The sequence below is a fragment of the Dermacentor silvarum genome, chromosome 4 (genome assembly GCF_013339745.2).
Source record: "Dermacentor silvarum isolate Dsil-2018 chromosome 4, BIME_Dsil_1.4, whole genome shotgun sequence".
NCBI classification, from domain to species: Eukaryota; Metazoa; Arthropoda; class Arachnida; order Ixodida; family Ixodidae; genus Dermacentor; species Dermacentor silvarum.
This window is the reverse complement of record NC_051157.2, coordinates 106,798,136-106,824,638: the sequence shown is the minus strand read 5'-3', so window position 1 is coordinate 106,824,638 and position 26,503 is coordinate 106,798,136. Positions and strand designations below refer to the sequence as shown.

At 49.6% G+C, this 26,503-nt stretch overlaps 3 protein-coding genes across 4 annotated transcripts in view; 2 read left to right on the top strand and 1 right to left on the bottom strand.

Annotated features, from left to right (window-relative positions):
* LOC119450473 (cleavage and polyadenylation specificity factor subunit 6) overlaps positions 1-26,503 on the bottom strand; it is a 188,558-nt gene that overhangs the window by 100,811 nt on the left and 61,244 nt on the right. The window lies entirely within an intron of this gene.
* LOC125944998 (papilin-like) lies at positions 10,636-12,117 on the top strand. The gene is made up of 2 exons (XM_049666513.1): positions 10,636-11,393; positions 12,090-12,117. The coding sequence occupies exons 1-2, from the start codon at positions 10,636-10,638 to the stop codon at positions 12,115-12,117; spliced, it is 786 nt and encodes a 261-aa protein (XP_049522470.1).
* LOC119450475 (uncharacterized) overlaps positions 12,177-26,503 on the top strand; it is a 20,928-nt gene continuing 6,601 nt past the window's right edge. Inside the window, exons 1-2 of the mRNA XM_037713932.2 lie at positions 12,177-12,317; positions 12,461-12,579. Of these exons, the coding sequence (XP_037569860.2) occupies positions 12,221-12,317; positions 12,461-12,579 (216 nt within the window). The 5' untranslated portion in view covers positions 12,177-12,220. The remainder of the gene's footprint in view (positions 12,318-12,460; positions 12,580-26,503) is intronic.

Here is a 26,503-nt window from a genome sequence, read left to right as displayed (position 1 = left end):
TACAAACCACTTCTCAGAAAAATCATCTCCTTGGTGACCCTTAAAAAAATTAATAGTAATAAAATATGCTCAAAAACTGACATCCTTTTTATGCCAATGCAGCAATTTATAGCCTACTCAATTTCAGGTGCTGCTGTGCGCTTCTTCGTTTTTCATCTCGCGACTTGTTCAGACCCAGTTTCTGCTGCTCCACAACAGAGTGGGACGCTTGCAACAAGCTGCAGGGCATCTGAGGCCTCTTGAACCATTACTAAACTAGACTTGCTGATTAGTTTGTCTTGCACTAACGCTTCACATTCCACGCTTCCGTTGTTTGCACTACTGAAGAATACGGCTCGTTCAATGGAAAGTTCACGCGTGCTAGAATTCAGTGAGCACGCTACGTATGACACGCCGTCAAACCCGGGAAACTCGTGCAACGCCCATGATTTTGACGGTAGGTCAAGCCCACGAAGGTCGTCGAGAGTGACAACCGCTTCAGACGAGGGACTTGAGCTTGCCTTGTCAGCTTCGTCGCTACCTGCAGAAGTTGCACAGTTAGTGTCCACAAGCACCTGCGCAGGAGTGCTAATGCGGCGCCGCTTCCTGTTGTCGTTCTCAGCCGGCACACCCTGATGCCGCCGCTTTGTTTGGGTCCGTGGAGCCGGAGTTTTCAGCGTCAGATATGCAGGCAGGTTGGGCAAGATCGTCGGGACTGCATCAGGGGCAAGCATCGGCGTTCCCCTAGGAATACGGACTTCAACACCATCGATCACATGCACGTAGTCTCTCACAATGAAATGCGGTTCGAAGTGTAAGTCGCACACGGCACAATCGGCGTCAAGCGGTTTGTCAAGCCGATGGAGGTTCCGCTCCCAAAGAAGTCGTCGTTCTTCGTCTTTCGGGGCCTTAAAAAGGGATAACTTTCGACTTTGTTGCACACGCGGATATCCAGTTGTGCAACCTGGCGCGTAACAATGGTTTAAACGCTGTTTTTTTGCCATTACGCGACCAAAACAGAGATGCCGACTACAGAGGCTACCATGCCGCCGAGCAAACCTGGGTAGATTGGGCGATGGCAGCGCCGCCGCTACTTTCGCCACAAGTTGGGCAAGGGGCAAGCAAGGGAACAGCGCTCCGGTCGCGCCACTCAAAAGCTTCTAGTACACTCTAGCTAGGTGTCGCATGAATTGCTGGAGTCGCGAATAGGCTTGGCTAAGTTTGGCTAGGAAATGCTAAGTGCTGATAGGCAGCACGGTATTCCGAATCGAATCGCCGCCGACGCGCAGATTCTCGCTTGGCCACGCGAAGCGCTTCAAGATGAGCGGCTTCTCCTTCAGGTGTCCGGATCTTCTTTTGTCATCCCATGTCAAGGCTACATGTACTCGACACAGAGTCAACGAGAGTTCTGCCACCGTCGCGGCGGCTCCGTGCTTTATCTCCCCGGTGACGTCACAGCCAAGCTGCGCCTCCCCACTTGACGGGGCGTGACTGGTCGAAACCTGCCGAGCCGCCGCCAGAGGCGCCGGCTGCAGTCACGGACACCACGCGCGTTCGGCGCCAACGCGGGGAAACGGGGAAACGCGGACGGCGTCGGCAGCAGCTCTGCGCGTTGCCTCGTTGGTGCTGCTACAATTTCTTTCTCTCTCTTTTTCTCTCTCTCTCTCCCGAGCATAGCGCGCGCCATGCGCATGCTCTCCTTCCCTCTCCTTAACGTCCCATGTCAAGGCCATAGAGTTTCACACTATAAAACCTAGAGGGAAATGTGGTGCTGCTGCGCTGTGGTATGCAAGGGAATGCCGGTATATTGTGGATTCGGATTGGCGTCGTTCTTGGAGGGCCCGAACGCCTTGAAGACGCGCCCGGCTAGCACCGTTCCGTCAGTCACAATGATTCATTTCCTGCTAAAACAAGACGTAAAAAACTGCTTTAGCTTTATTATTACACAAAAACATGTTTCGTTTAAGTTTGAGGACTTACTATTGGGTGCACAATTATATGAAACGTAAAAAGTATCAGCTTGCCGCTAAAGTTGAAGGGCAGACGACAAGATTCTCGCTCGCTTTGGAACTTGTCGTCTGTTCTTACTTTTCTTCGCTTGATGCTGCATTGTAGGTGAGTAAACTTTATTGAGAGATGTAATATGGATAAATGAAAGCCTTTTATGTAGATGTTTATTTTAATAATACGTTATTTATGTAGCAACATCCACGTTTAGACGAAGCCTCGTACAACACCAGCCAACACAAGCCTCGCAGACACATATCCCGTCATTCCCATGAGGGCACGGCAGCCGTTTAAGAAACTCGCATAGACGGTGGCGCCAGTTTACCATCTAGGTAGAGTGACCTAGAATATGGGAGAGTGTCCAAAGCGCCGCGCGAATGCATGGGAGGAGCGAGGACCTTTTTGTGTGAACTCCCGCGCCGCGGCGCTGCTTTACCGGACCCGTGGGCTTTCTCCGCTGCGGAAGCCGCGCCAAGGCGGAGGGCGTCTGCTACGAGCCTGATATTTTGGTTGCTATTAGCCATCATCGCGATAATTTGGGATATATTAAGTACCACGTCACCGCAAGGTAATACCGCAGTTACTCACCACACAGAGAACGCGTTTGCCGGCTGTGAATACGGGTGTTTTGTCTATTTCCTTCTAGCTCGCTTGGTCCACGCTTACGCGGTTGTTTGAGTAACGCATTCCGCGCGCTTACTTCATTTAGTTATGCGTGGAATGAGCAACGTGAACGTGCTGCAGAAGAAAATAAGCTGGAGACCGCGATAATAACCAAGAGAACGTAGCAGATGTGGCTATAGCTCATGCTAACGCTTTTACACCCTATCGTTTCCTTTCTTCTATTTCATGTATTCGATTTGCTTTACAAGACGGCATTCCACGCTCTGTTGTTTCTTTATTAAGGCGAAATCATTAACTGGGCTTTTGGTAAGCGGAATGTGTCTGTTGGCCGACGCCGCGGTACCAAAAATAAATACAAACCGCGTAACTCTCGCGGCTCGATCCCTTGGTATATTTACTAAAGTATAGTGTGGAAAGGCACAAATGTGTGACTAAGATGACTGATGGGTCATGGCATTAGTAACTTGACATACTTGCACTCACGTCACGATTAACGATAACAATATGACGTGTGGTCATATGACGACGGCCAGAAATCCCTCTGAAGCTGTGGGTGTGACGATAAAAACGTGTTGAATGCCAATCTCGATCTCAACGTGTCGAACTTACCCATATATCATGAAGAACTGAGAGCATAGGTAAAGGGTAATGATAATAATGATAATTTCTGGGGATTTACTCCCAAAAATCGCAATATGGCTATGAGAGACGCCGCAGTGGAGGGCTCCGTTAATTTCGACCCCCTGGGATTCTTGAACGTGCACCTAAATCTATGTACACGGGTGTTTTATGCATTTCGCCTCCATCTAAATGTAAGCCGCCGTGTCCGGGAATCGAACGCGCGTCCTCGAGCTTAGCAGCATAACCTACCAAAGCCATTAAGCTATAGCACGGCGTGTATAGGTAAAGGGTACGCGAGAAATATACGCGGCAAAAAACAAGACAAACCGAAATAACTGGAACGCTAACAGTGCAACATTGTATACGTATGCCTCATTTCATAATTACGAGCAAACGTCAGAAAACGAACGTGATGGATTACGTATGTGCAACTCGTCTTTCGCCTTCTTGTGTTGCAAGAGCGCAAACACTAAGCAAATTTTAACATGAAAGTAACTTTAGGAATATTTAGTGCGTATGCTCGCTGGTTCGTTCCCAGCAAATATACCTACTGATCAATAACTACGTGCGTGTAGTTACGTAATGAAATAGGCAACAAATCACCAGAACATAAACTTTTCATTTTTTGCTGTTATTGAAGGTAACTATTTTATGGATATGTAGAATCAATAGCGATATTTGTAGTGCACCAAAGACAGAAATTTTCAAGACGATTTTCCACTCAATATAATGCAAGCACAAACGTCGTCACGTGCCATGAATGCTTGTTAGTTTACGTAAAAAAATCACACGTTACGCAATAACTATGATATAATGAGAAGTTACATGTTGGTAATTTCAGAGAGGGTTCACGGATTATTAAAACAAGGCTATTGTAGTAATAACTTTTACATAACAAATTAGTAAATGGCTAGGCCAGTAGTAGCTTTATTGGGAATAACAAACATATATATAAGTGATTCCCAATAAAGATTTAGTTGTGAGTTAGCGCTCGTCCTGTCTTCTTCCGCCTCCGTCCGTGTCCTCTTCGCGCTTATATCAAGAACAGTAGTAGCTATCTATTCATTTCAATGTAGAAAAAAATATATTTGTTTAGCTATATTGGCTGGATCGAATGGCTTTTTTTTCGAATGTTTGAATTTGAGAAAAGCTTCGCTCACAGTGAACCTTAAGGTACATCATGCGGCGAAGTTTGCATTGCAGATATAGCGTACAACAAGAATTGTTCCTGTACGCAATCTCTGAAGCGAAATAAGCCAACAATATTTCGGTGTTAGGGCAGTCTTTGCTCTTTCTCTTGCTTCCCTTACACCTTCTCACTCTGCTCTGTTCATAATAAAATATTCTCGTGGCTAAAAAATATTCGTATAAATACTCATGCGTATAGCTGTAAACCACTACTGACCGTGAGCGAAAAGCGCGTAATGGCGAGCGAAGCGGTCACTCCACGTATGTAAGTATTTCACTTGACTACGCGAGTAATTTACTTTTTTCGTTACTCTTATTCTAGCAAGCATGGTGTTATTGCCCGCGTACCCATGCGAATAACGTTTCTTTATTTACGTTCTTTTCTTGCGCGGGCTTATTTAGCGCGTTTCTACGCACGCGCAGTTACCGTAATACCGTTCGCGAACTCTAGCACCGGAGCTAGGCCGCGCTGATGAGTTTGTTACGTTAGTTTTTGTATTATCTTACTGGCCAAGCACAAAGAAACGCTCAAAAATGGGTAATCTCCATGCAGCACCACACTGTTCAAGTTAAATAGACTTTAAGTGCTTTGCGTGGAAATTGAACGCAAAAAACTACAGCGCGTAGCAGACGACCCTCGCTTCCCGCGCGCTTCGCGAGCGCGAAAAGCCTACGGGTCCGGAGCAGCAGCGGCGCGGCGCGGCAGTTCACAGAAAAAGGCCCTCGCCGGAGCCGGCGCTTTGGACACTCTCCCATATTCTAGGTCACTCTACTCTAGGTGTTATAGTGAGAAACTCTATGGTCAAGGCAACATGTGCACGGCACGGAGAGGAGGCAAAGCACACACCGCTCCGCGAAGTGGTTGCTAGGCAACGCGCAGTGACGTCTTCGCTAGGCAAGTTTTATTGCGATAGCAATAGACCTTTCCTGGGGTACGTCACACCGCACCGGCGGCGTCACAGCGTGACGTCACCGGCGCACGTGCAGTGACTGGTTGGCAAAAAACACTGCGTGGTGCAGTCGCGCTTTAGTTGGTGTAGGTGGGCGCCACGTGGACGCGTGTTTTTAGATGCGAGAGCATCTTATGCTCGGGACAGTGTCCGTTCTGCGGCGTCCGCACCCATACTGCGCATGCGCAACTCTCCCTCATTCTCCTCTCCTACGCAGGTGCTGCGCTCTCCTCCTCCCCTCTCCGCCACAGGTGCGGCGCAGCAAATCATTGCATATAACTCTCTCTCACTCTCTCTCTCTCTAAGGGTATGCCGGTAGGCGGCGCAAGTGTCGCGGCGCCGTAAAAAGCGTGCGTTCGCTGTGCTTCCGTCATTCTCTCTGTGCAACGATGTGCGAAACGCCATGAACAACGTCAACGTCGGCGCTAGTTCCAGTGGCAGCGCCACCGCCCCGGAGCAGAGGAAGGCTCGGGAAGCCGAACGTAAACGTCAGCGTCGGCAAGCGTACCCCGAACTTCGGGCCAGGGAAGCCGAACGTAAACACAACAATCACCATCAGGGGAACATGCATAGACCTCGTCTTCGCAAATTTCAAACTCGACCGTCTGCAGCAAGACCCATTGACGCTACATTTCACCGACCACAAAGCCATCGTCTTCAAGATACCGCTCGCACCGACGCTAGGAATCACGTACGACCTCTAAATAAAGACGCAACAACCCCGTACAAATGTCTCCTCTCTTCTCAATACATTCTCTCACTCTAACTTTCATTGGGTTGTGTTGCCAAGTGAAACGAAACGGAAACTCGATGCGCACCCCCCGCGATGCTTCGCATCCCACCATGGTTGCCCGTAGGGTGAGATGATGTGATTTTTATTTCTTTTATTACCACTCAAACAATGACAAAGGGAGTAGCAGCCGCTTCCTGTCATAGTAAGTTTCGCGCACGTTATCTATACACATCTGTCCCAAATGGCAGGAAAACTTACGTCCACTCTATCTCCGACGTATCAAGAATAAGTGAATGAGCGCACACTTGAATATGTGCACACTGTATACGCACAATAAATGACGGACTACACCGATGGCGCACAAATGGTCGAAGCTGAATGTTTCGTGACGGTCCACAAGACTAAGCGAGTTACTAGCTGTAATATACAGGGTGTTTCAGCGAACACTTTCAAAAATTCTTAAAGGTTGCCTGTGGCAGATAGCACAATTTTAGTTTATGAGCTGGTCTACTCCAAGAGGCGGACATTACTTGCACAAGAAATTGAAATGCATAATCGAACAATTAAAAATATTCACTAATTAGGTTTTTAATTAATTACCTGATGGCCCATATTGCAATTTAGAAATTGTAGCCTTGGAGTTCGCAAGGTGGATCCTCTTGGAACGAATTCTCGGGATGACTCCAGTTTCGGGATATTAATTCCCGAACTTTGCGGAGAAATTCATTGGCGTTCCAGTTAGTTTCTTAACAAAACGTTGCTTTATGTATTGAAGCACAAAATTAACTGGAACGCCATTGCATTTCTCCACAAAGTTCGGGAATTAATATCTCGAAACTGGTGTCATCCCGAGAATTTATTCCAAGTGGATCCGCCTTGCGAACTCCCCGGCTACAATTTGTAAATAGCAATATGGGCCATCAGCTGTAAGTGTTAAAAACTTACTTAGTGAATTTTTGGTGATTAGTCGATTATGCATTTCAATTTTTTCTGCAAGTAATGTCCGCCTCTTCGAGTAGACCAGCGCATTAAGTAGAATTGGGCTATCTGCCACAGGCAACCTTAAATAAATTTTGAAAGTGTTCGTTGAAACACCCTGTATATTTGCTACAAGGTATTACAATGTACAAAAGAGCTACGTTTCAAGCCTTGTGCGCAGCAAGAACAAATCTATCGGAACTGAGCACACCCGCGAGCGATTAGGCAGAAAATAATCAGATAGTGGTCGCACCGAGGAACTTCGCTGAGTCAGAAACTGACAAGCCGCTGCTTCAAAATATTTGCCAAATAAAGCACAAAGAGCGAAACACACTAATCTTGATTCAGTTCATGAGCGGAATGTTTCGATAGCTTGGAATACATATTTAGCCCCGCTTTTAGAACAAGGACTATATACGCTGCTTGCGTAACTTTTTTTTCTTTCTCTATGGCCGCGCTCCGGACACTGTATGTGCGAGTGAAAGGGCGCGAGGGACGCGGGCTTTCACGGGGAGCGAACGCACGTCGGAGAGAAAACGCGCGTTCTGCGCCGTGCTCCCTGAAGGGCTGCAGAATTAAGCATCTCTTTCCTACTTTACAATCACCGTATATAGAGAGAAAACGCGACTTATTCCGGCGCGCGAAAGGCCGTGGGGGGGGGGGGGACGGGAGGGAGGGAGGGGAGGCGACGTTTAGCTGCGGCACCAAATGCGTATTTATATAAAAAAATGTGGTTGATCCCTCTTATATAGGAATCGGTATAGAACACGAAAGTGAAACGTGTCTTCACAGAAGTAGTGTAATGTTTATTGCACATTGATATATAATGTCTATTGGTGTTTTGTGGCTAAAGCGCCCTTAGGCGTTGATGCACCCACGCTGACGCCTGGTGGCACGTCTCCTCCATCACGACTACCAACGTCGATGACCATGAGCAACCGTCGTGCATATGGAAGCTGCACTACGCTGCACACGCTAGCACAACGCGAAAGACGAAGCACGTAACTGACACACTAATACAACGTGCAAGACAAAGCACGTAACTGAATCGTCACCGAGTCAAATCAGCGCGTACAGCGCGTCGTAATTGCAGCCTCCGCGATCAACTTCAGAAACATTTTCAGAGCTAATTGCGGAGGCCACGCTCCGCTGTGCTGAGTACGGTGAACGCCACCTAGGTGGCGTTGGTAGTGCTTCTTGATGCCAGCGTCCCTTCGAATGCTGGCATCGAGGCGTCGTAGTGCTGAGACCACCGAAGCGTTCACTGTCGGTGCGCGTTAGTGTCATAATGCAGTACTTCTCTTTTCTGCTCGTAGGCGGCGGCACCGCCCCGAGCAAGAGCGCGGGTACACGGAGGAGTGTTAGATATATAAGGCGCGTCTGTGTAGCTCTCTGCAAATGCATTTGTGGCGCAATGGGTTAAACGCTCGGCGATCTATCGTCGCGGACCGAGAGGTCGTGGGTTCGATTTCCAAATTTTGCATGTTTGTGGAACTTTTTCTTCTGGTTTCTTTCTTTGTATTATGTTCTATGACGTATTTCCGTGACGGAAATACGTCAGTGAAGTCTTGGTGGACCCCGGCATAAAACACTTTCGTGTTAAAAAGTTGTCGCAGTTTCACCTGAAAGGCGAAGCATCAATTGCGATAGCAAATTTGTAGAGAGCTATACGGAGTAATTATAGTAGCTTTATCAGGTGTATACCCTTGGATATGCAGCAGCACCGGCAACACGCAGAACTGGTGTCGACGCCGTCGGCGTTTTGCCCGCGTTCGCACAAAATGCGTACGGCGTTGGTGACTGTTGCCGGAGCCACTGATATAAAAAATTGTCGCAGTTTCACCTGAAAGGCGAAGCATCAATTGCGATAGCAAGTTTGTAGAGAGCTATACGGAGTAATGATATTAGCTTTATCAGCTGTACAAACTTGGACATGCAGCAGCACCGGCAACACGCAAAACTGTTGTCGACGCCGTCGGCGTTTTTCCCGCGTTCGCTCAAAATGCGTGCGGCGTTGGTGACTGTTGCCGGAGCCTCTGATATAAATAGGCACTTGGTGCTGCAGCTAAACGTCGCCTCCCTTCCCTCCCCCCCTCCCCCACAGCCTCTCGCGCGTCAGAAGAAGGCGCGTTTGCTCTACATATATCGTGATTGTAAAGGAGGAAAGAGACGCCTACTTCTTCAGCCCTTAAGCGAGCACGGCGCAGAACGCGCGTTTGTTCTCCGCCGTGCGTTCACTCCCCGTGAAAGCGCGCGCCCCTCGCGCCCTTTCACTCGCACATACAGCGTTCGGCGCGCGGCAACGATGGCGCTGAGCCGTGCTCCCTCAAGGGCTGCAGAAGATAGCGCCAACCTTTCCCTTTCCCTCAAGAACCACTTATCATCGGCAACGATTTCATCTCCATTGACGTCATACGGAACCTCCCGGCGACGGCGACGCCGACGGCAGAAATCTGCTTTTGACTGTCCATATAATTGCTATCGCAATAATAGGCACTTGATGCCGCAGCTAAACGTCGCCTCCCTTCCCTCCCCCTCCCCCCCTCCCCGCCACGACCTTTCGCGCGTCGGAAGAAGGCGCGTTTGTTCTACATATATGCTGATTGTAAAGGAGGAAAGAGACTTCTGCAGCCCTTAAGGGAGCACGGTGCAGAACGCGCGTTTTTTTCTTCGCCGTGCGTTCACTGCCCGTGAAAGCGCGCGTCCCTCGCGCCCTTTCACTCGCACATACAGCGTTCGGCGCGCGGCGACGATTTCATCTCCACTGTTGGCGCTGAGCCGTGCTCTCTCTTGAGGGAAAGGGAAAGGTTGGCGCTATCTTCTGCAGCCCTTGAGGGAGCACGGCTCAGCGCCTAAAAGGGCTGCAGAAGATAGCGCCAACCTTTCCCTTTCCCTCAAGAACCACTTATCATCATCATCATCTTCACTGACGTCATACGGAACCTCACGGCAACGGCGACGACGACGGCGACGCCGACGGCAGAAATCTGCTTTGGAGTGTCCATATAATTGCTATCGCAATAAAACGTTGCGAGGCGAGAAGGTGGGTAAGATTTCCGACACTGGTCGACGAGTGTCCCAGTCTGATCTCGTCGAAAACCTCCGAGCCGCCCCCAGAGGCACCGGCAACAGTCACCAACGCCGCGCGCGTACGGTGCGAACGCGGGCAAAACGCCGACGGCGTCGACAACAGTTCTGCGCGTTGCTGGTGCTGCTGCATGTCCAAGTTTATACAGCTGATAAAACTATCATCCTTACTCCGTATAGCTCTCTACTAATTTGCTATCGCAATTGATGCTTCGCCTTTCGGGTGAAACTGCGACAATTTTTTTTTTTTTTTGTTAGCGAGTTACGTACTGACGGTCGGCTTAAACAGCTCCGCTATTAAAACGAGGACACGCCCACGTTGCTGAGAAAACTCCATCGGACTTCCGCAGTATAGTACACTTCCCGAGCACGCTATAAAACGAGTCACAGCAGCTACTGAACAGTCGCACATCCACTGCAGTCGCGTTTGCTGCAACGCGCTTAGCAAACGCCGCTTGTGACTCGAGGATGGCGTCGTCGGGCAGAACTGCTGCCGCTGGACTCGACATTGGACTCTGCAAGGACGACGACGGCCAGATGAGCGCTTACAACGGCTACGCCATGTTGATGGAGCGCGATTGCAAGCTGTCGGCGAGCAGCAGCAGCGACGACAGCAGCAGCGGGGACGATGACGGGACCAGTAGTAGCGACAGCAGCAGTGATTCTAGCAGTGACAGCGGAAGCAATGACGTCGCACACACCGGTGCGTCCAAGCCGCAGGACATCGAAGGCGTGCCGACCGACTCCAGCGTAAAGCCAACACCTGTAGAGCCCCTGGACCACAGGGACGACACCAGCAGCAGCAGCGGGGACGACGACGGCTGTAGTAGCGGCGAGAGCAGCAGCGGTTCTAGCAGTGACAGCGGAAGCAGCGACATCGCGCAGGCCGACGCGTCCCAGTCGGAGGACATCGACGTCGAAGACGTGCCGACCGCCTCCAGCGTAGAGCTCCCGGGCTCCAGCATAGCAGCCGCCGCCGTTGCGAGAGAGCCACAGATGGGCTTCTGGATTCAGCCGAACGTCGTGCGCCCGGCGGACCTTCCCAGTGATCACGCGGACGAAGTGCACGACTGGAGCGGTTGGCCCGTATTCTCTCCAAATAAGAACGCGGATCGGAAGCGTGCAATCGTGCAGAGTCTGGCGGCCAAGGTTCCCCACATCGCGCTCGTCAACAAGCACGAGTTCCGGCTGCCGAAGATGGAACTGCTGATCAGCACACAGGGCAGGCGAGTGCTTTATTTCTTTTTATCTCTTATGGCTTTTTTGGGGTTTTTTTTTTTTTTTTGGGGGGGGGGGGGGGGGCGCTCCTCATCGGCTGCTCGACCGGGATGGTTGTTGGCATACGATCATAAAATCATTTTCTGAATCGTATGCGCAGGCCATTTACGTTCGATAGTACACTGACACATACCACAGAGCAGCGCTTGAAAGGAACGCACGCTGAGCGCGTTCTTATTTTAGCACGCGTGCGAACGCCGCTTTCTGCTACGGAGCGTGCATCGTCGCGCATATTAGGGTCTTTTCGATCGCAATTGTACGGATAGCCGACGCGTGTTTGCGCCGTCGTTCAAGGCGCGATCTTATAACGGTTCGCTTTCAGAAACTTTGCAATGTCGCACTCCAGCACAGCGCTCTGGATTCCGTCGTTGGCATGACATTAGCGTTCTTGCCGAGGAGCTGCATGTATTCAGATGCCACATCGTGGTGTACATGCTGGCCTTAACAAAGCACAGTATACACGTCAAGATCACTGTGTTTCACCCTGCGAAGATATCCCTGCAGTTTCAACCGATTCAGCAGTGTTTCGAGCTGTTTAAGCCGTCAACGGGGTTCGTGGCTACAGTCGGCGTAAAATTGAGATCCCAGGAACACGCAGCTATACATGATCCACATGTATTGCTGTAAGTTCCTGTCTTTCTCAGTTGGCACCGTGCATTCTTCGTGCTTTAGCTGCTTGCTTTGGCACGTGCGTAGCGCATATATCTCCATCGCTGGCAACCGTGTTCGTCAAAAACGATCGTGCCTCGACTATTTCTCTTTCGCATGCAGGTTCATGCAACCAGCGCCTTCGTTTCGCCTTACCAACTTGGTGGACGACTTGCAGTACACGGCCTGGCTCAGCTTCACTGATGCCAGTGGCGGCGAATGCGGTCAGTACGAGCGAGAGGCTACAGGCGTCGGTCTTACCGCCGCCTCCCGGTAGCGACGTCTTTCTTTACGTTTCTCTGTTTTATTTGTTTGTGGTGAAGTGAATTTAAGCCCTAAAGCTTATCCTTGGCCTTGTCTCGTACAGTTGGTCAGTACTCCCACCCGGATTCACCACATCCCGGTTCCTCGTGGAACGGCCAGGTGCTGTCTTTTTCTCAGCTGAAGCTCTTCACCTACGACTGCTTCACCACGAAACCGCCTCCGGTAAGCGTTCGTTCGCCTCTTCCCATTTTAGCTACGCGCATGCGTATCAGGCTGCCGTTCATAAGTTGCACCAACGCCTCCTATAAAAAGACTATTTAGGAGGCGTTGGTTGCACTATATTTCTCAGCAGGCCCGTAGCCAGGATTTTTTTTTTTTTTTTTTTTGGGGGGGGGGGGCACTTGCTGAAAGCCTTGACTATTTAGGAAAGCACCTATTTTTCAGTAATTATTTTCGATAAAGCACGGAAAGATCAAGATTTTTTTTTTTTTTTGGGGGGGGGGGGGGCAGCCCCCCCCGCGGATATGGGCCTGCTTCGCAGGTTTGAACGAGCGCGCACTGTGCACTCAGACGCAGGACAGGACGGTCGTCAAGTGCACAATGTGTGCACGTTCAAAGCTGGCCCAGCGATATTCGGAGAAGCCATCAACAAGACATGACGGCGCGGGTGGTACACAGCACTGTCCTGTCTCGTATCTTGGCGCGTGCCTGCGATGGCTTCCCGAGTCGACTTCTTCCGCGCCCAGCAAGCAAGTAACACGTGGTCTTACAATTGGACATGTCGCTACCTGGTTTCTGTCTGGTCATTGCGATTTCTTTATAAAAAATGCAGATCCCACACACTGTGGGAATCGATGTAAGCGCTGCTTTCTGTGCTGTTTGCGTTCATTGATGGTATTTGGCGGTGATGTTGACGGCATACGATAGTCAGGATGTCACGTTAAATGTTACCTCGACTGCACCACTTGTGTTTGTCCACGTAGTACACGGAGCAGAGAGAGACGTGTCATTCATTCACTCATTCCTTCACTGAAGAGAGACCAAATAAATAATGCTTCCTGAATACGCATTTTCTTTCTCCCGGGTGTCATGTTAAGTGAACTGCCACGAGCGCAGGGGATAAAGTTAATCACCCGTGCCCTTACTGCTTCGGCACGGGATGCGGTTGTACCCATTCCCAGCCTCCTCTCTCTCTCTCTCTACTCCCTCTCCAACATTATCCCTGGACTGTCGTTGCTGTTGCGCGTGAAACGGAGGCAAGCGCGGCAGCTCCTGCAATGCTTTTGCGGGGGGTCACGGCGTCCAGAAAAGCATCGTGGCGAAATGTCGTTGACGTCGCCTATATCTCGCCTCCACACCCCTGCCGTGAGCTCTCAACCAACCCCCCCACCCCCGACGTCGCGCGCGAGGCAGCAGCAGTGGAAAAGTCGAGGGAACGTGCCAAATTGCCAAGACAGCTTCGCTTTTAAAAAAATAGCACTGATCAGCAAATGCCCTAAGACAGAAACGCTGATTATGGTAATTTTCGCTGTCATAGCGCATGAATCAACAGACACTGTGACGTGACAAATAGGAGGAACTGTGTACGTAACTTACGTCTTGTTGACGGCGCTTGTCTGATTGTGCTTGACTTTTTTTTATGTTTAGTTACCTAGTTACTTGCAACTCTGAGAGATAGGGAGCAATGACCATGGTGACATATATACTTTTTACAGCGAAGCTGTTAGCCTCTCGGTGGTCAGCATTTTTCTTGTCCGTCCGTTAGCAGAAATTATCATCATCAGCAATGCCTCATACTCCCCTAGGAAAACACGGCCGGAATGCGGGAGATGGAAATTCAAGACGATGAGCAACACGAGAACACGGTGAAAGCAGGAGCCAACGTTTCGACAAGTTCACTAGTCGAAACGTTGGCTCCTGCTTTCGCCTCGAAGCGTGTGAGCTGCCACGAACTGCGGAGGGACAGGGACCTTTGTCAGGCTTGATTGCCTTTAGCCCCTGCCCCTGCAGTGAGCTTTGTATATTGCTTACTGTAAATACAATCCTTACTTACCTTGTTCTCGTGTTGCTCATCGTAACCCCCTAAGCATGCAAAAAATGCAATGGCTCATCCCCCTCGTAATGCAGAGGCTACAAGCGCTCAGCAAAGTGAAGCCAACAGTGCATCCGTTCATTGAAATTACCCGTGCAATCACCCATCTTTAAGCGTTGCATAACCCCCTCAGAAACTTCGCTGGAAATCCACTTTCCCTGGCCGGGATGGCAAGTCAATCTCTTTTTGCTTTCAAGGGAGCAAATACTGGTTTAAGATTTCTGTAAACTGTGGCTTCGCATCTTCTGTTTTTTCCGCCCTCCATTTTTTCTTCATTCATAGGCAGTCGGACAGGGTAGTGATGTCGCAAAAACCGCATGTCACGATGTCGGACCCACGCATGCTTTTTCGAATAAGGTCCGTCGCGCCCTACCGGAAAAATAAATACGCAAGTGTAGGCCTTGTGGATGGAAATTCCTTGCTTGGAAGGGAGGCCTACTTCTAGCTGTGGCCGCAATGACACTGGACAAGGTGCTGCAGTAGACTGCACCTACCAGCGTCCCTTGTTTCTCCGTACGACGTAGAATAGCGCTTTGTTGAACTTTTTTTTTTTTTTCGAAAGCCCCGAAGGGACCTATCAACACCTCGCCTTGAAACTTGACCTACGCGATGGTATGCGTGGTGGTGGTGGTGAAAAGCATTTATTGGTCTATATATACAGAGAGGTGCTCGGGGACAGGCCTCTAGTGGGTCTCGCCCCTTGCAATACTGGGCGGAGTCCCTCATTCGGGGACTCCGTTGGTCTTGACCGCTGCGCAGGTCCGCCGAACAAGGGCTTGTTGGGCCGATAGTTCCTAGCAGCCGAGCAGGGCCGCCTCCCAGGCCTCTCGGGTAGGGGAAGAGGTGATGGGGGGAGAGGATTTTGTCTGCATGCCCAAACCATGTGGAAGGTGTCGGCCATCTCCCCACAGAATGAGCAGCGGTCGTCAAATGCGTGCGACGATGCCTTTCAGTGAATATACTATTCCGGAAGACATTCTTGAAATTCCTCTTCGACTCATAGGCGCCGGTAGCCTGTGTATTCTTTGTTTACGCGGTGCCAGTGTTGCCAACTCAGTGTGCCGTATAATCCCTAGATTGAGAACCAAAAATCTCTAGATTACGAAAAAGTATCCCTAAAATTGTTACTGACAATTTGTTATACGTTCGCTATGCTTCACGGGGCCGCAGAGCTTTGTGCGCGCTTCTGTTCACATCTTTGTATGTCTTGCTGGATGATAAAGTAAATTGTTTTCTTTTTACTCGGCTAACCTTGCTCGTCGCCGCCCGTTCCACAAGTTGCCATTCACTTTGGTGATGCGTCTATTGTACACAGAGCTCTTGGAACCATGAACGTATGAGGGGCTGTGAAAGTAGAAATATTGTAAACTGCCAAGCATGCGTTGTCGAGCGCGCGAAAGATAACTGACCCAGCTTCAGAAGTTTCGCTTTTACACGAGCTACGCCGCAGCTGTAATACCCAGCCGCGATAACTCTTCGCCCTCTTTCACCAAGAGCAAACAAGGGTTTCCAAAACGAAGCACAGGGGATAGCACCCGCTCCAGCCTCTCCTGTTACGATGCCAGAATCGAAAGAAGTCGCGACTGACTACAGCGCCGCTAGTTCTAGGGGCGCTGTACGCGGGGGCGCCGTAAAAGAGTGGAGCAGACGGCGTACTGCGTAGCGCTCACGGTGTAAGATATATACTCTTAGATGAGGACACTCGCCAGACTCGATCGACCGGATAAAGTAGCAAAGGCGCGCGCCCATCGGCCCGGTGACAGCAACGGATACCTATCGGCAGTACGACGCAACTTCAACAAAGAAAGCTTTTTATTGGTTTAATCTCGCGTTGTTATAGCAACCGGCGGTTCGCGGGAAATCCGAAATGATTGAGTGACACACGAAAGTAGGTCACCGGGGAGAGTGCATGCGCGCGTTCCTTGTCGGCGCACGCTCTCGCCTGCGTTCTAACTGAAGTTGCGTCGTTCCGCCGATAGGTATCCGCTGCCGTCACCGCCCCGATAGACGCGCGCCCTTGCTATTTTATCTGGTCAATCGCGTCTAGCAAGCAAGCCGAGAAGTGTCCCCACCTAAAGAGTATATATCTTACACCGTGGTAGCGCTGCTCTCGCCCGAGGAATCTCACTCGTGCTACTTTGCGCGCACCAGTTCTGAGTATTAAGTATTTTTTTTTCTGAGATTCTGCACTAACATATGGCACACTCTAATCGTGCAGCTTGTTCTTCTTCTCGGATGCCCGTGAAAGCATGCGCGTCGAGAGGGGACGGAGTGAGACGTGGCGCGCGCCAACGAGAAACTGGATTTGATGACGCGGTTTGACACGGCACAAAAGCACGTGATTTAGAAGCGAAAGTATATCAGAGAGCTACACATTCATTCAGATCGTGTTAGGCTCCTCCTTTCAGGTGCAGAAATGTCAAGACATGGATCTTTCTTTACATTCCGCAATGTAAACATTTACCCAAGGGTTGAATGCACCACCTTTTTTTTTTTTTTCCTTTGCGGAAGCGTGTTCCACTGAAAAAAAAGTAACTGATTAATAGTGCAAATGAAAGGATATATTAGCTTATGCATTGTATAGTTACAGCTACAGAGAAATAAACCAAACTTTTGCCTCAAGAAAAAGCTTTATTCCAGACTCTTTATTCAGAACTTTTCCAGATAGCAACTTAGCATTAATTTTAATTACAATGCACTTTAGTGTCATGCCGTTTTTCCCATTACAATTATGAATAGCTGCAACTAATTCAAGCCATGCTTGCCTGCTCCTTTGCAGTAACACGTATTTAGATCCGTTACTAAAACCAATGTCGGACGAGATTGTCTTAGGTCCTTGGCCTGACGCCAACAGCGCAGCTGTGGTCATCGAAGCGACGGTAGCCTTCCTTCAAGCCACTGGACTCCATGCACGACTATAGTATGACCTCAACGGGATGGACATGTACATACGCTCCTCCTAATCTTATCATCATCATTCATCGCTCTTTTTATCCCCTCCCCCCTTCCCCAGTGTAGAGTAGCAGGCCAGAGCAAACTAACGCTCAAGCCGACCTCTCTGCCTTTCTTCAAATAAACCTCTCTCTCTCTCTAGACCCGTTACATGCCACTGGTCTCAAAATTGTGTGTACATTTTCTCTGCACAAAGGAAAATTGAATTAAAAGAAATCCAGAGCCCTTCCACTATTGTGAAGATGGAAGCCAGCGAAACTGTGGCTATGGTGGGTCTGCTGTGAATTTTGCTATAGTGAATTTATATATTATCATTATTGATTATATTACTACGGGGGAAAAAAGACGTAAGCAATATTACAGGATATTTACAAAAACTGTAGCTGCTGACAAGATGGTAGTTGTTGGTGTCGCCTAGCTCGCGAAATTAAGAGCATCGTCTTCATTGGAGTAATCGTACACGTCTTCATCAGCCAGTCACAATATTGAGCGTCTTCAGCATGTTCGTCAAAGAGCAAGGACACCGGTCTCTTGTTTTCGCCCAGCGCGATGGCCAAGTAGTGCGTTTGCTGCGTCAAGTCCGCCCGCGACGCCGACGAGATCTCCCGGCCGCTCCTACTCTCGGCGGCTCATACCCGCATATCCAATGCAGGCAGGCGCGGATCCAGGGGGGATGTCCGGATGTCCTGACCCCCCCCTCAGATTTCTGCGCCTCCCCCCCCCCCCCCCCCCCCCTGCTGACACGGGGACGGCCCTGTCGCAAAAAAATATGGCCACCAGCATTTTTCAAAAGTATTTTTCGCGAATACCAGTGGTAGCAGCCATGTAGAAGTAAAGCTAGCTCGCTCACAAGCTTAGTTATATTCCGTAGGGGTGTGGTGTCGCGAAGTTGCCGTAGTTATTGTTTCTCATGAACACCTTGGACCTCCTGGCGCCGGCCGTGCCTTACTCGTCCCGTCGGTGGCGTCGAATGAACGAGGGGACGTCCCTTTTGCCAAGCACGCCGATGTCCGCGCGAGCGCCTTCGCGCCTGATCAACTTAGTTCCCCATTGGGGTGTCATCGGTTGCCTCATTTGCTGTCATCGGTTCCGCGACCAACCTGCTTAATGAAAGAGATCTCTCGCTGAAGTGTTCATATATATATATATATAACAACTAACAGCCTAACTAAGAACTACGCATAGACAACTTTTTTTTTAACTGTAGCACTCATTGTGATCACAGTTACACGTTGACAATATCCAGTACGAGCACAGTACCGTTCGTACGCTACAAGTTTTTCATTGTAACTTCGCAGTTTTATTGTCGTACATTAAGCATAGGAGGCTCAAGCCCACCGGATCCGTTTATCTGAGTGGGCGTTCTCGCGGAGCGGGGCGAAGCCTCGAGCATGGGCTGCGAAATGGGGGAGCGTGACGTCAGCGGCCAACGCCAGCGCGCGGGCCTAGGATGGCGTCGCGTGGTTAGAGAAATGGGAGCAGATGCGCGCCTTGTGTAAAAGGATGACGTCGCGTGGGAAACAAAACATGAAGACGCTGGCTCGCGCTCACGGCTACTACGCTACATCGTTCTTCTTGTAGGTGGCGTCGTGAGTCTTCACACGCGGTGATTCGCATATCGTAAACAACTAGCGTAGTGGTTGCCGCGTTGAAACGAAGGTGTCTCAGCCGAACACAAAGAATCTTCTTAAGGAAATCAAGGTGTCCCAACAGAACTCCAAAGCCGGACCCGTGCTTACGCATTTATAACGAACCTGCGACAGACCATCCCAAATTTTATTTTAAGAAACAATACAGGCTGATATACCGGGTGTTCAAAATTAAGCTTTATGGTTTTCTTAAAATTAGGCACTGGGAGGCACGTGAAGACCACCTGCGCAAATAAGTTGTGTGGCCAGGGGGACACAAAGTGAGATAATTATCGCTGTCAGCAACCGAATTAACTAAAATTGAATAATTAACTTTTTATTGACTGCAGTAAGTGTGTATGTTTGTATTCAAAAGTTAGAGGCAGTCGTGTTTCTGCACAGTTTCACTTGGAAGAATTCGTCTAGCATGTCTATGCTCCGATATATCCAACTCCAAATTTTAATTGTCGTTCGCATGATTACGCATGCAAGAGAGTGAGGATCAGCGCAAAGCTCCTCCCTGATGTGACGCGGCTGTTGGGTGCAGCGTTTAGTCTGACAACGCGGCGGAGGCATTGGCAAAGATAATAACTGCCCCCCTTCCCCTCACGGCTGGCGAAAAAAAAAAAAAATCGAAGAACCCGTAACCGCTGTCGTAACACGCGACCGCGCAGCCTGTAAAGATGGCGGCAGCTGCCATGCCGAGATAATGGCGCGAGCGGAGAAGCCGGAGGCCAGTGCGCGTGCGTAATGGTGACTAGACGACCGGGCATGGTCCTTGTTTGGGCTACGCAAATAAAGTGACTGCTGATTTACAAGTATTGTAAGCTTTATTGAAATCAAAAGCAACAACTGCACCATCAACAGCAGAAACCTTTTTAGCTATGCTAACGAATATTTCATACTGCCGCTTTAACTTTGGTGTTGTCATGCACAAATCTCATGACAACACTTCACCCATCAAGATGTCAATGCCCTAAAAATGTCCAAAATGCCTCCCTTCCACAGCAACGCAAAGCATAAACCGCTCTCGCGTCGAGTCGATAACTCTGCGCAGTGCAATTGAAATTTGGAGTCGGATATCTCGGAGCACGAACACGCTAGAATAATTCTTCCGACTGATACTGTGTAGAAACACGACAGCCTCTAGGTTTTCAATACTGTGAGCGCATTTTGCGCATATCGTCGTCGTCATCTGTACAAACGACTCATCATCTTGTGTGAGCGCTATTTGTGCATATCGTCGTCGTCATCTGTACATACGACACATCATCATCTTTTGTCTCGTGCGGTGCTTCGTCTCTGACTCGGGCGACTGCTCGGAAATAAAGGCATCGCATCGGTCAACGTCTCACAAGTGGTGGAGGTGCTGGGTAGGTGAAGGAGAGCGACCAGAGGAGGTTGTGTACGGTCCGGGAACGGAGGAATCTGGTCCAGGTGTCCTGTCTCGCTCAAAGTTGGCGTAGCCGCGCCTGTCACCTGGGTGACGCCCGGGAACGTAGTAATCCAACCTAGGTGCGCTGTCTCGCTCAAAGGTAGCATAGCCCCGTCGTTCATCCTGCTGACGCCGACGGCAGTAGCGAGAAATGTGGCCGCGAATACCGCAGTAGAAACAAACCGGGCGCGACGACCGCCACGGAGAGTAGTACGGCTGCGCCGGTATGTGTCGTCAGTGTTTCGCCTGCCACATCTTCCGCGTATTGTACGCCCGCAGAAGGCCACACTGGTGCTATTAAGGCCACCTTGAGTGCAGATCTCAATCCGGCCCAGACCAATGCACTCCTCACCATTTTAATGAAGCATGAAGCTTGTTTTGACGTTTCTTCGCGAGGCCTGGGTCAGACCACTGTAACTACTCATCGAATTGAAACAGACGGCTCTCGCATCATTCGCCGTCGCCCGTACCGTGTGTCACCTTCGGAGCGAAAAGTTATAGAAGAACAAGTGAACGACATGCTGACACGCAACATTATAAGGCCTTCAGCAAGCCCTTGGTCTTCTCCTGTTGTGCTTGTTAAAAAAAAAAGGATGGTTCTGTGCGCTTTTGCATCGATTATAGGGCGCTCAACAAAATTACCCGTAAGGATGTTTATCCAATGCCTCGTATTGACGATGCTTTGGATACCTTACAAGGTGCCGAGTATTTCTCGAGCCTCGACTTGCGCTCCGGATATTGGCAGATTCCCATGCATGAGCCAGATAAAGAAAAGACTGCGTTTGCTACACCTGATGGCCTTTTTGAATTTAACGTGATGCCTTTTGGATTGTGCAATGCACCAGCTACGTTTGAACGTATGATAGATACAGTACTCCGTGGCTTAAAATGGAAGACCTGCCTTTGTTACTTGGACGACATTGTCATCTTTTCGTCGAGTTTCTCCCAGCACCTACAACGTCTAGACCAAGTTCTCGCGTGTCTAGCAAAAGCTGGTCTCCAACTCAATACTAAAAAGTGTCGCTTTGCAAGCCGAAGCATTAAAGTATTGGGCCACGTCGTCAGTAAGCATGGCATCCAGCCTGATCCCGATAAAATCGCTGCAGTACTGCAATTTCCGCCACCAACCGCTCTTAAAGAACTCCGCAGCTTTCTAGGACTGGCGTCCTACTTCCGCCGCTTTGTCCGTGACTTCGCCACCATCGCCGCTCCTCTACACAAACTTCTGACTTCGAGCGCGTCCTTTGTGTGGTCGAACGACTGTGAAGCCGCCTTCCAGACCCTCAAACGAGTTCTCACGTCAGGGCCCGTGCTCCGTCATTTCGATGCAACGGCCCCGACTATTCTACACACTGATGCCAGTGGGCATGGAATTGGCGCTGTCCTGCTGCAGCGGAATCAGAAGTCCGAAGAGCAAGTCGTGGCTTATGCAAGTCGTGCTCTTTCTCCTGCTGAGCGCAACTACACGATTACAGAACAGGAATGCCTCGCCATCGTGTGGTCAATACAAAAATTTCGTCCCTATCTCTACGGCCGCCATTTCACAGTTGTGACCGACCATCATGCTCTCTGTTGGTTGTCGTCCCTGAAAAACTTGTCTGGACGCCTCGGCCGTTGGGTACTGCGCTTACAGGAATATGACTTCACTGTCACGTATAAGTCCGGCAAACAACATCAAGATGCCGACGCTTTGTCGCGCTGCCCGCTGTCCCCAAACGCCCATGCTTCACCTTCGGTATGCACGTCACCATCTAGCCACACGTCTCAGCGCACGCCCAGTAGCCCGGGACAGTCAGTTGCCTCAGTTGACTTTCTCCCGTCTACTGACCTCGTCTCACTCCAACGTACTGACCCATACTGCCGTACGCTGATCGACCGACTTACTGGCTTGGCACGACCCCCCAACAGTCGCTTAAGACGACAACTTTCGCGTTTTAAGCTTCAAGGTGGAGCGTTATTTCGATCAATCTACCATCCTTCCGGTAACCGGTGGGTGCCAGTAATACCTCGCTCACTTCGACTCCAAGTATTGGAAGCATTTCGCGACGACGCGACGGCTGGCCACTTGGGCTTTCATAAGACCTACGACCGCATCAAAACGCGTTGTTTCTGGCCGGGCCTTTCCACCTCAGTCGACAAATACGTTGGCTCCTGCGCATCATGCCAACACAGAAAACGCTCGACATCCCTTCCAGCCGGTCCTCTGCAGCCTCTACCATGCCCGTACACCCCCTTCGAAATTGTGGGCATAGACTTGTATAGACCCCTCCCACTCACGCCCGCTGGTCACCGCTGGATCGTTACCGCAGTGGATCATCTAACGCGCTACGCTGAGACAGCGGCTCTTCGCTCTGGTACTGCCTCCGAAGTCGCCGAGTTTTTCGTGCACGGAATCGTTTTGCGCCACGGCGCACCTCGTGTCCTCCTGAGTGACCGTGGCAAGACGTTCCTATCGCATGTCCTCCGTGAAGTCCTTCAGGCCTCGGACACCATCCATAAGACCACATCATCGTACCATCCGCAAACAAATGGTCTTACGGAGCGTTTTCATCGAACTTTGTCTGACATGATGTCAATGTATGTTCGACCCGATCACACCAACTGGAACACCATCCTACCTTTTGTGACGTTTGCGTATAATACTGCCGTCCAACGTACAACCAATTACAGTCCCTTCTTCCTGGTGTACGGTCGTGCGCCGTCTTTCGTCTTGGACACTACACTCCTTTCAGCACCTGCTGCTCCATCCGCGTCTCTTCCTGAGGAATTTGCCGCTCGCCTCTCCCGGTGCCGTGAACTTGCCCGCGCCAACACCGCTATACCATTCAGGACAAAAGGAAAATTCGCTATGATGCGACGCGTCGCGTTGCTTCGTTCCGCCCAGGCGACGAAGTTCTTTTGTGGAGACCTGTTCGCGCACCGGGGCTCTGTGAAAAATTTCTCCACAGATATCTCGGCCCCTACACCGTTTTGCAACGAACTTCGGCCGTTAACTACAGCGTCACTCCTGTCAGCTCAGCTACTGACCGCCGCCGCCGCACTACGGAAATCGTTCACGTATCTCGCCTGAAACCCTACATTCGCCGTACCTACCCTTTCTAGTTTGCGGTCTTGCTGACCGCTTTCCTGAAGGGGGGAAGTTAGTGTGAGCGCATTTTGCGCATATCGTCGTCGTCATCTCCACAAACGACTCATCATCTTGTGTGAGCGCTATTTGTGCAAATCGTCGTCGTCATCTGTACATACGACTCATCATCATCTTTTGTCTCGTGCGGTGCTTCGTCTCTGACTCGGGCGACTGCTCGGAAATAAAGGCATCGCATTGGTCAACGTCTCACAATACAAACATACCCACTTACTGCAGTCGACAAAAATAATTGTTCAATTTTAGTTAATTGGGCTGCTCACAGCGATAATTATCATCTCACTTTGTGCCCCCCTGGCCACATAACTTATTTGCACAGGTGATCTTCGCGTGCCTCCCAGTGCCTAATTTTAAGAAAACCATAAAGCTTAGTTTTGAACAACCTGCATGATCAGGCACAGCCGCCAAGCACATGGCTGTATTGGGTAACGTCCTTTTCCTATAAGCACGGAGAAACCGTACCTGGCTTCGCTACAGGTCTTCTTCCTCTTTCTGGGGTTTTACGTGCCAAAACCAGTTCTGATTATGAGACACGCCGTAGTGGAGGGCCCCGGATTAATTTTGACCACCTGGGGTTCTTTAACGCGCACTACAACGCAAGCACACGGGCGTTTTTGCATTTCGCCTACATAGAAATGCGGCCGCCGCGGCCAGGATGCGATCGCGCGATCTCGTGCTCAGCAGCGCAATGCCTGAACTGACTGAGCCACCACGGCGGGCTAGATGGCGCGAGGTAACACTCGTTTTCATGATGACAGTGGCGGCCGGGGAATAAAAACAGCGCGAACTTCTTGGCAATAAATACAAAAAAAGAAGAAAAAAAAAGTGATTTGCCCTCTCAAGCCTTGTAGGCTACAGGTGCTGCTCTAGCCGTATAAAACGCGGGTTTATCGTGAGCAGAAACGGTGAATTTCGGTAAATGATAAAGGCTACTATCATCATCATCATCATCATCGACAGAAGCTGACCCCCCCCTCAGAAAAAACCTGGATCCGCCCCTGAGGGTCCCCTGTGAGTAATTGACCAAGATAAACATACTTCTTTACAAACTTTAGAGGCTGATTGGCGATCTGAATTCTTGTTCCCTTGCCAGGCTATTACATTATCTTTGTCGCCTACATGTTAATCTTCAACCCCACTCTTACACTTTCTCGGTTGAGGTCCTCAATCATTTGTTGTAATTCGTCCCCTTTGGTTGCTGAATAGGACAATGTCATCTGCAACCGAAGGTTGCTGAGATATTCAACCGTTGATCCTCACTCCTAAGCCTTCCCAATCTAAGTGCTTGAATACCTCTCCTAAGCATGCAGTGAATAGCATTGGAGAGATTGGTCTCCTTGCCTGACCCCTTTCTTGATAGGTAACTTTACTTTTCTTGTGGAGAACCAAGGTAGCTGTGGAATCCTTCGTAATAGTTTGCTAAGATATTCACGTACGCCTCCTGTACTCCTTGATTACGCAATGCCTCTATGACTGCTGGTATCTCTACTGAATCAAATGCCTTTTCATAATCTATGAAAGCCATAGTAGAGAGCTTGATTGTACTCCGCAGATTTCTCGATTACCTGATTTATGACATGGATATGATCCATCGTAGAATATCCCTTCCTGAAGCCAGCCTGTTCTCTTGGTTGGCTGAAGTCAAGTGTTGCCCTGATTCTATTGCAAATTATCTTGGTGAATATTTTATACAATACTGAAAGCAAGCTAATGGGTCTATAATTCTTCAGTTCTTTAATGTCTCCCTTCTTATGGATTAGTATAATGTTGGCGTTCTTCCAGCTCTCTGGTACACATGAAGTTGTGAGGCATTGCGTATAAAGGGCCGCAAGCTTTCAAGCATGATACTCTCCTCCATCTTTGATTAAATCTACTGTTATTCCATCTTCTCCAGCAGATTTCCCCTGGTCATGTCTTTCAAGGCCCTTCTAACTTCAGCGCAAGTTATAGAAGGAGCCTCTGTATCCGGTTCATCACTATTTTGAATGAAAGTAGCTATGCTGTTTTGGGCACTGTACAGGTCAGTATAGAATTCTTTCGCTGCTTTTACTATGTCATCGAAATTGCTGATGATATTACCATGCTTATCTTTCAGTGCATACATCTTGCCTTGTCCTATGCCAAGCTTTCTTCTTACTGATTTAATGCTGCGTCCATATTTTACTGCTTCCTCAATCTTTCCCACGTTATAATTTCGAATATCCTTACTTTTTCTTGTTGATTAGTTTTGACAGTTCAGGCGAATTCTATCTGATCTCTTGAGTTGGACATTTCATCATCTGTCGTTTCTTTATTAGGTCCTTTGTTACTTGGGAGAAGCTTACCTGCTGGTTGCCTTGGTGCCTTACCTCCCACTTCAATTGCTGCTTCTGTGTCAGCCTAGTTAAGGTTTCGTTCATTACCTCTATATGTTGTCTTTATCTTTGTGAGGTCAGGTTCCTCGGGAGTGAATTGTTTAACTGAGGCAGAGCCTCAGTTCCGGAAAGACGAAGGCATTTTTTTTCAAAACAAACTTAATATTCAATGCAAGAAAAAGGAGAAAAAAACACTAAACAGCACGCAGAAAGTACCTAAAACCAAAAGTACAATTGACCCCGTAGTCCACGCGAGAAGAGTCTCAATCTAAAACAAAGAAACAAAGTCATCGAGTCTTATTTACTCGGGCACTTGCGTTGACGCCTGCACTATCACTTGCGTTGACGGCAGTAGTGACGTGGCGGGCAGTGGCAATACGAGGGACGCGGACGCACGGTAGACCAACCCCGACGTCCGAGTCCAAGGTTGTCGAAGTCGAAGGCCGTCCCAGTGCGACCGCTACAGCTGAGCGGCGCACGTACTGGTTCTCTTCTCGCAGCTTCGCCCTGGCGCCTCTCGGCAGCGTCGTTCCAGGCCTC

What these genes read in the sequence shown, in the direction of transcription:
- LOC125944998 (XM_049666513.1), top strand. Translation starts at nt 10,636, where the DNA reads ATGGCGTCGTCGGGCAGAACTGCTGCCGCTGGACTCGACATTGGACTC. An exon ending in CTGATCAGCACACAGGGCAG is followed by an intron (nt 11,394 to 12,089) that starts GCGAGTGCTTTA and finishes TGTCTTTCTCAG; the next exon opens with TTGGCACCGTGCATTCTTCG.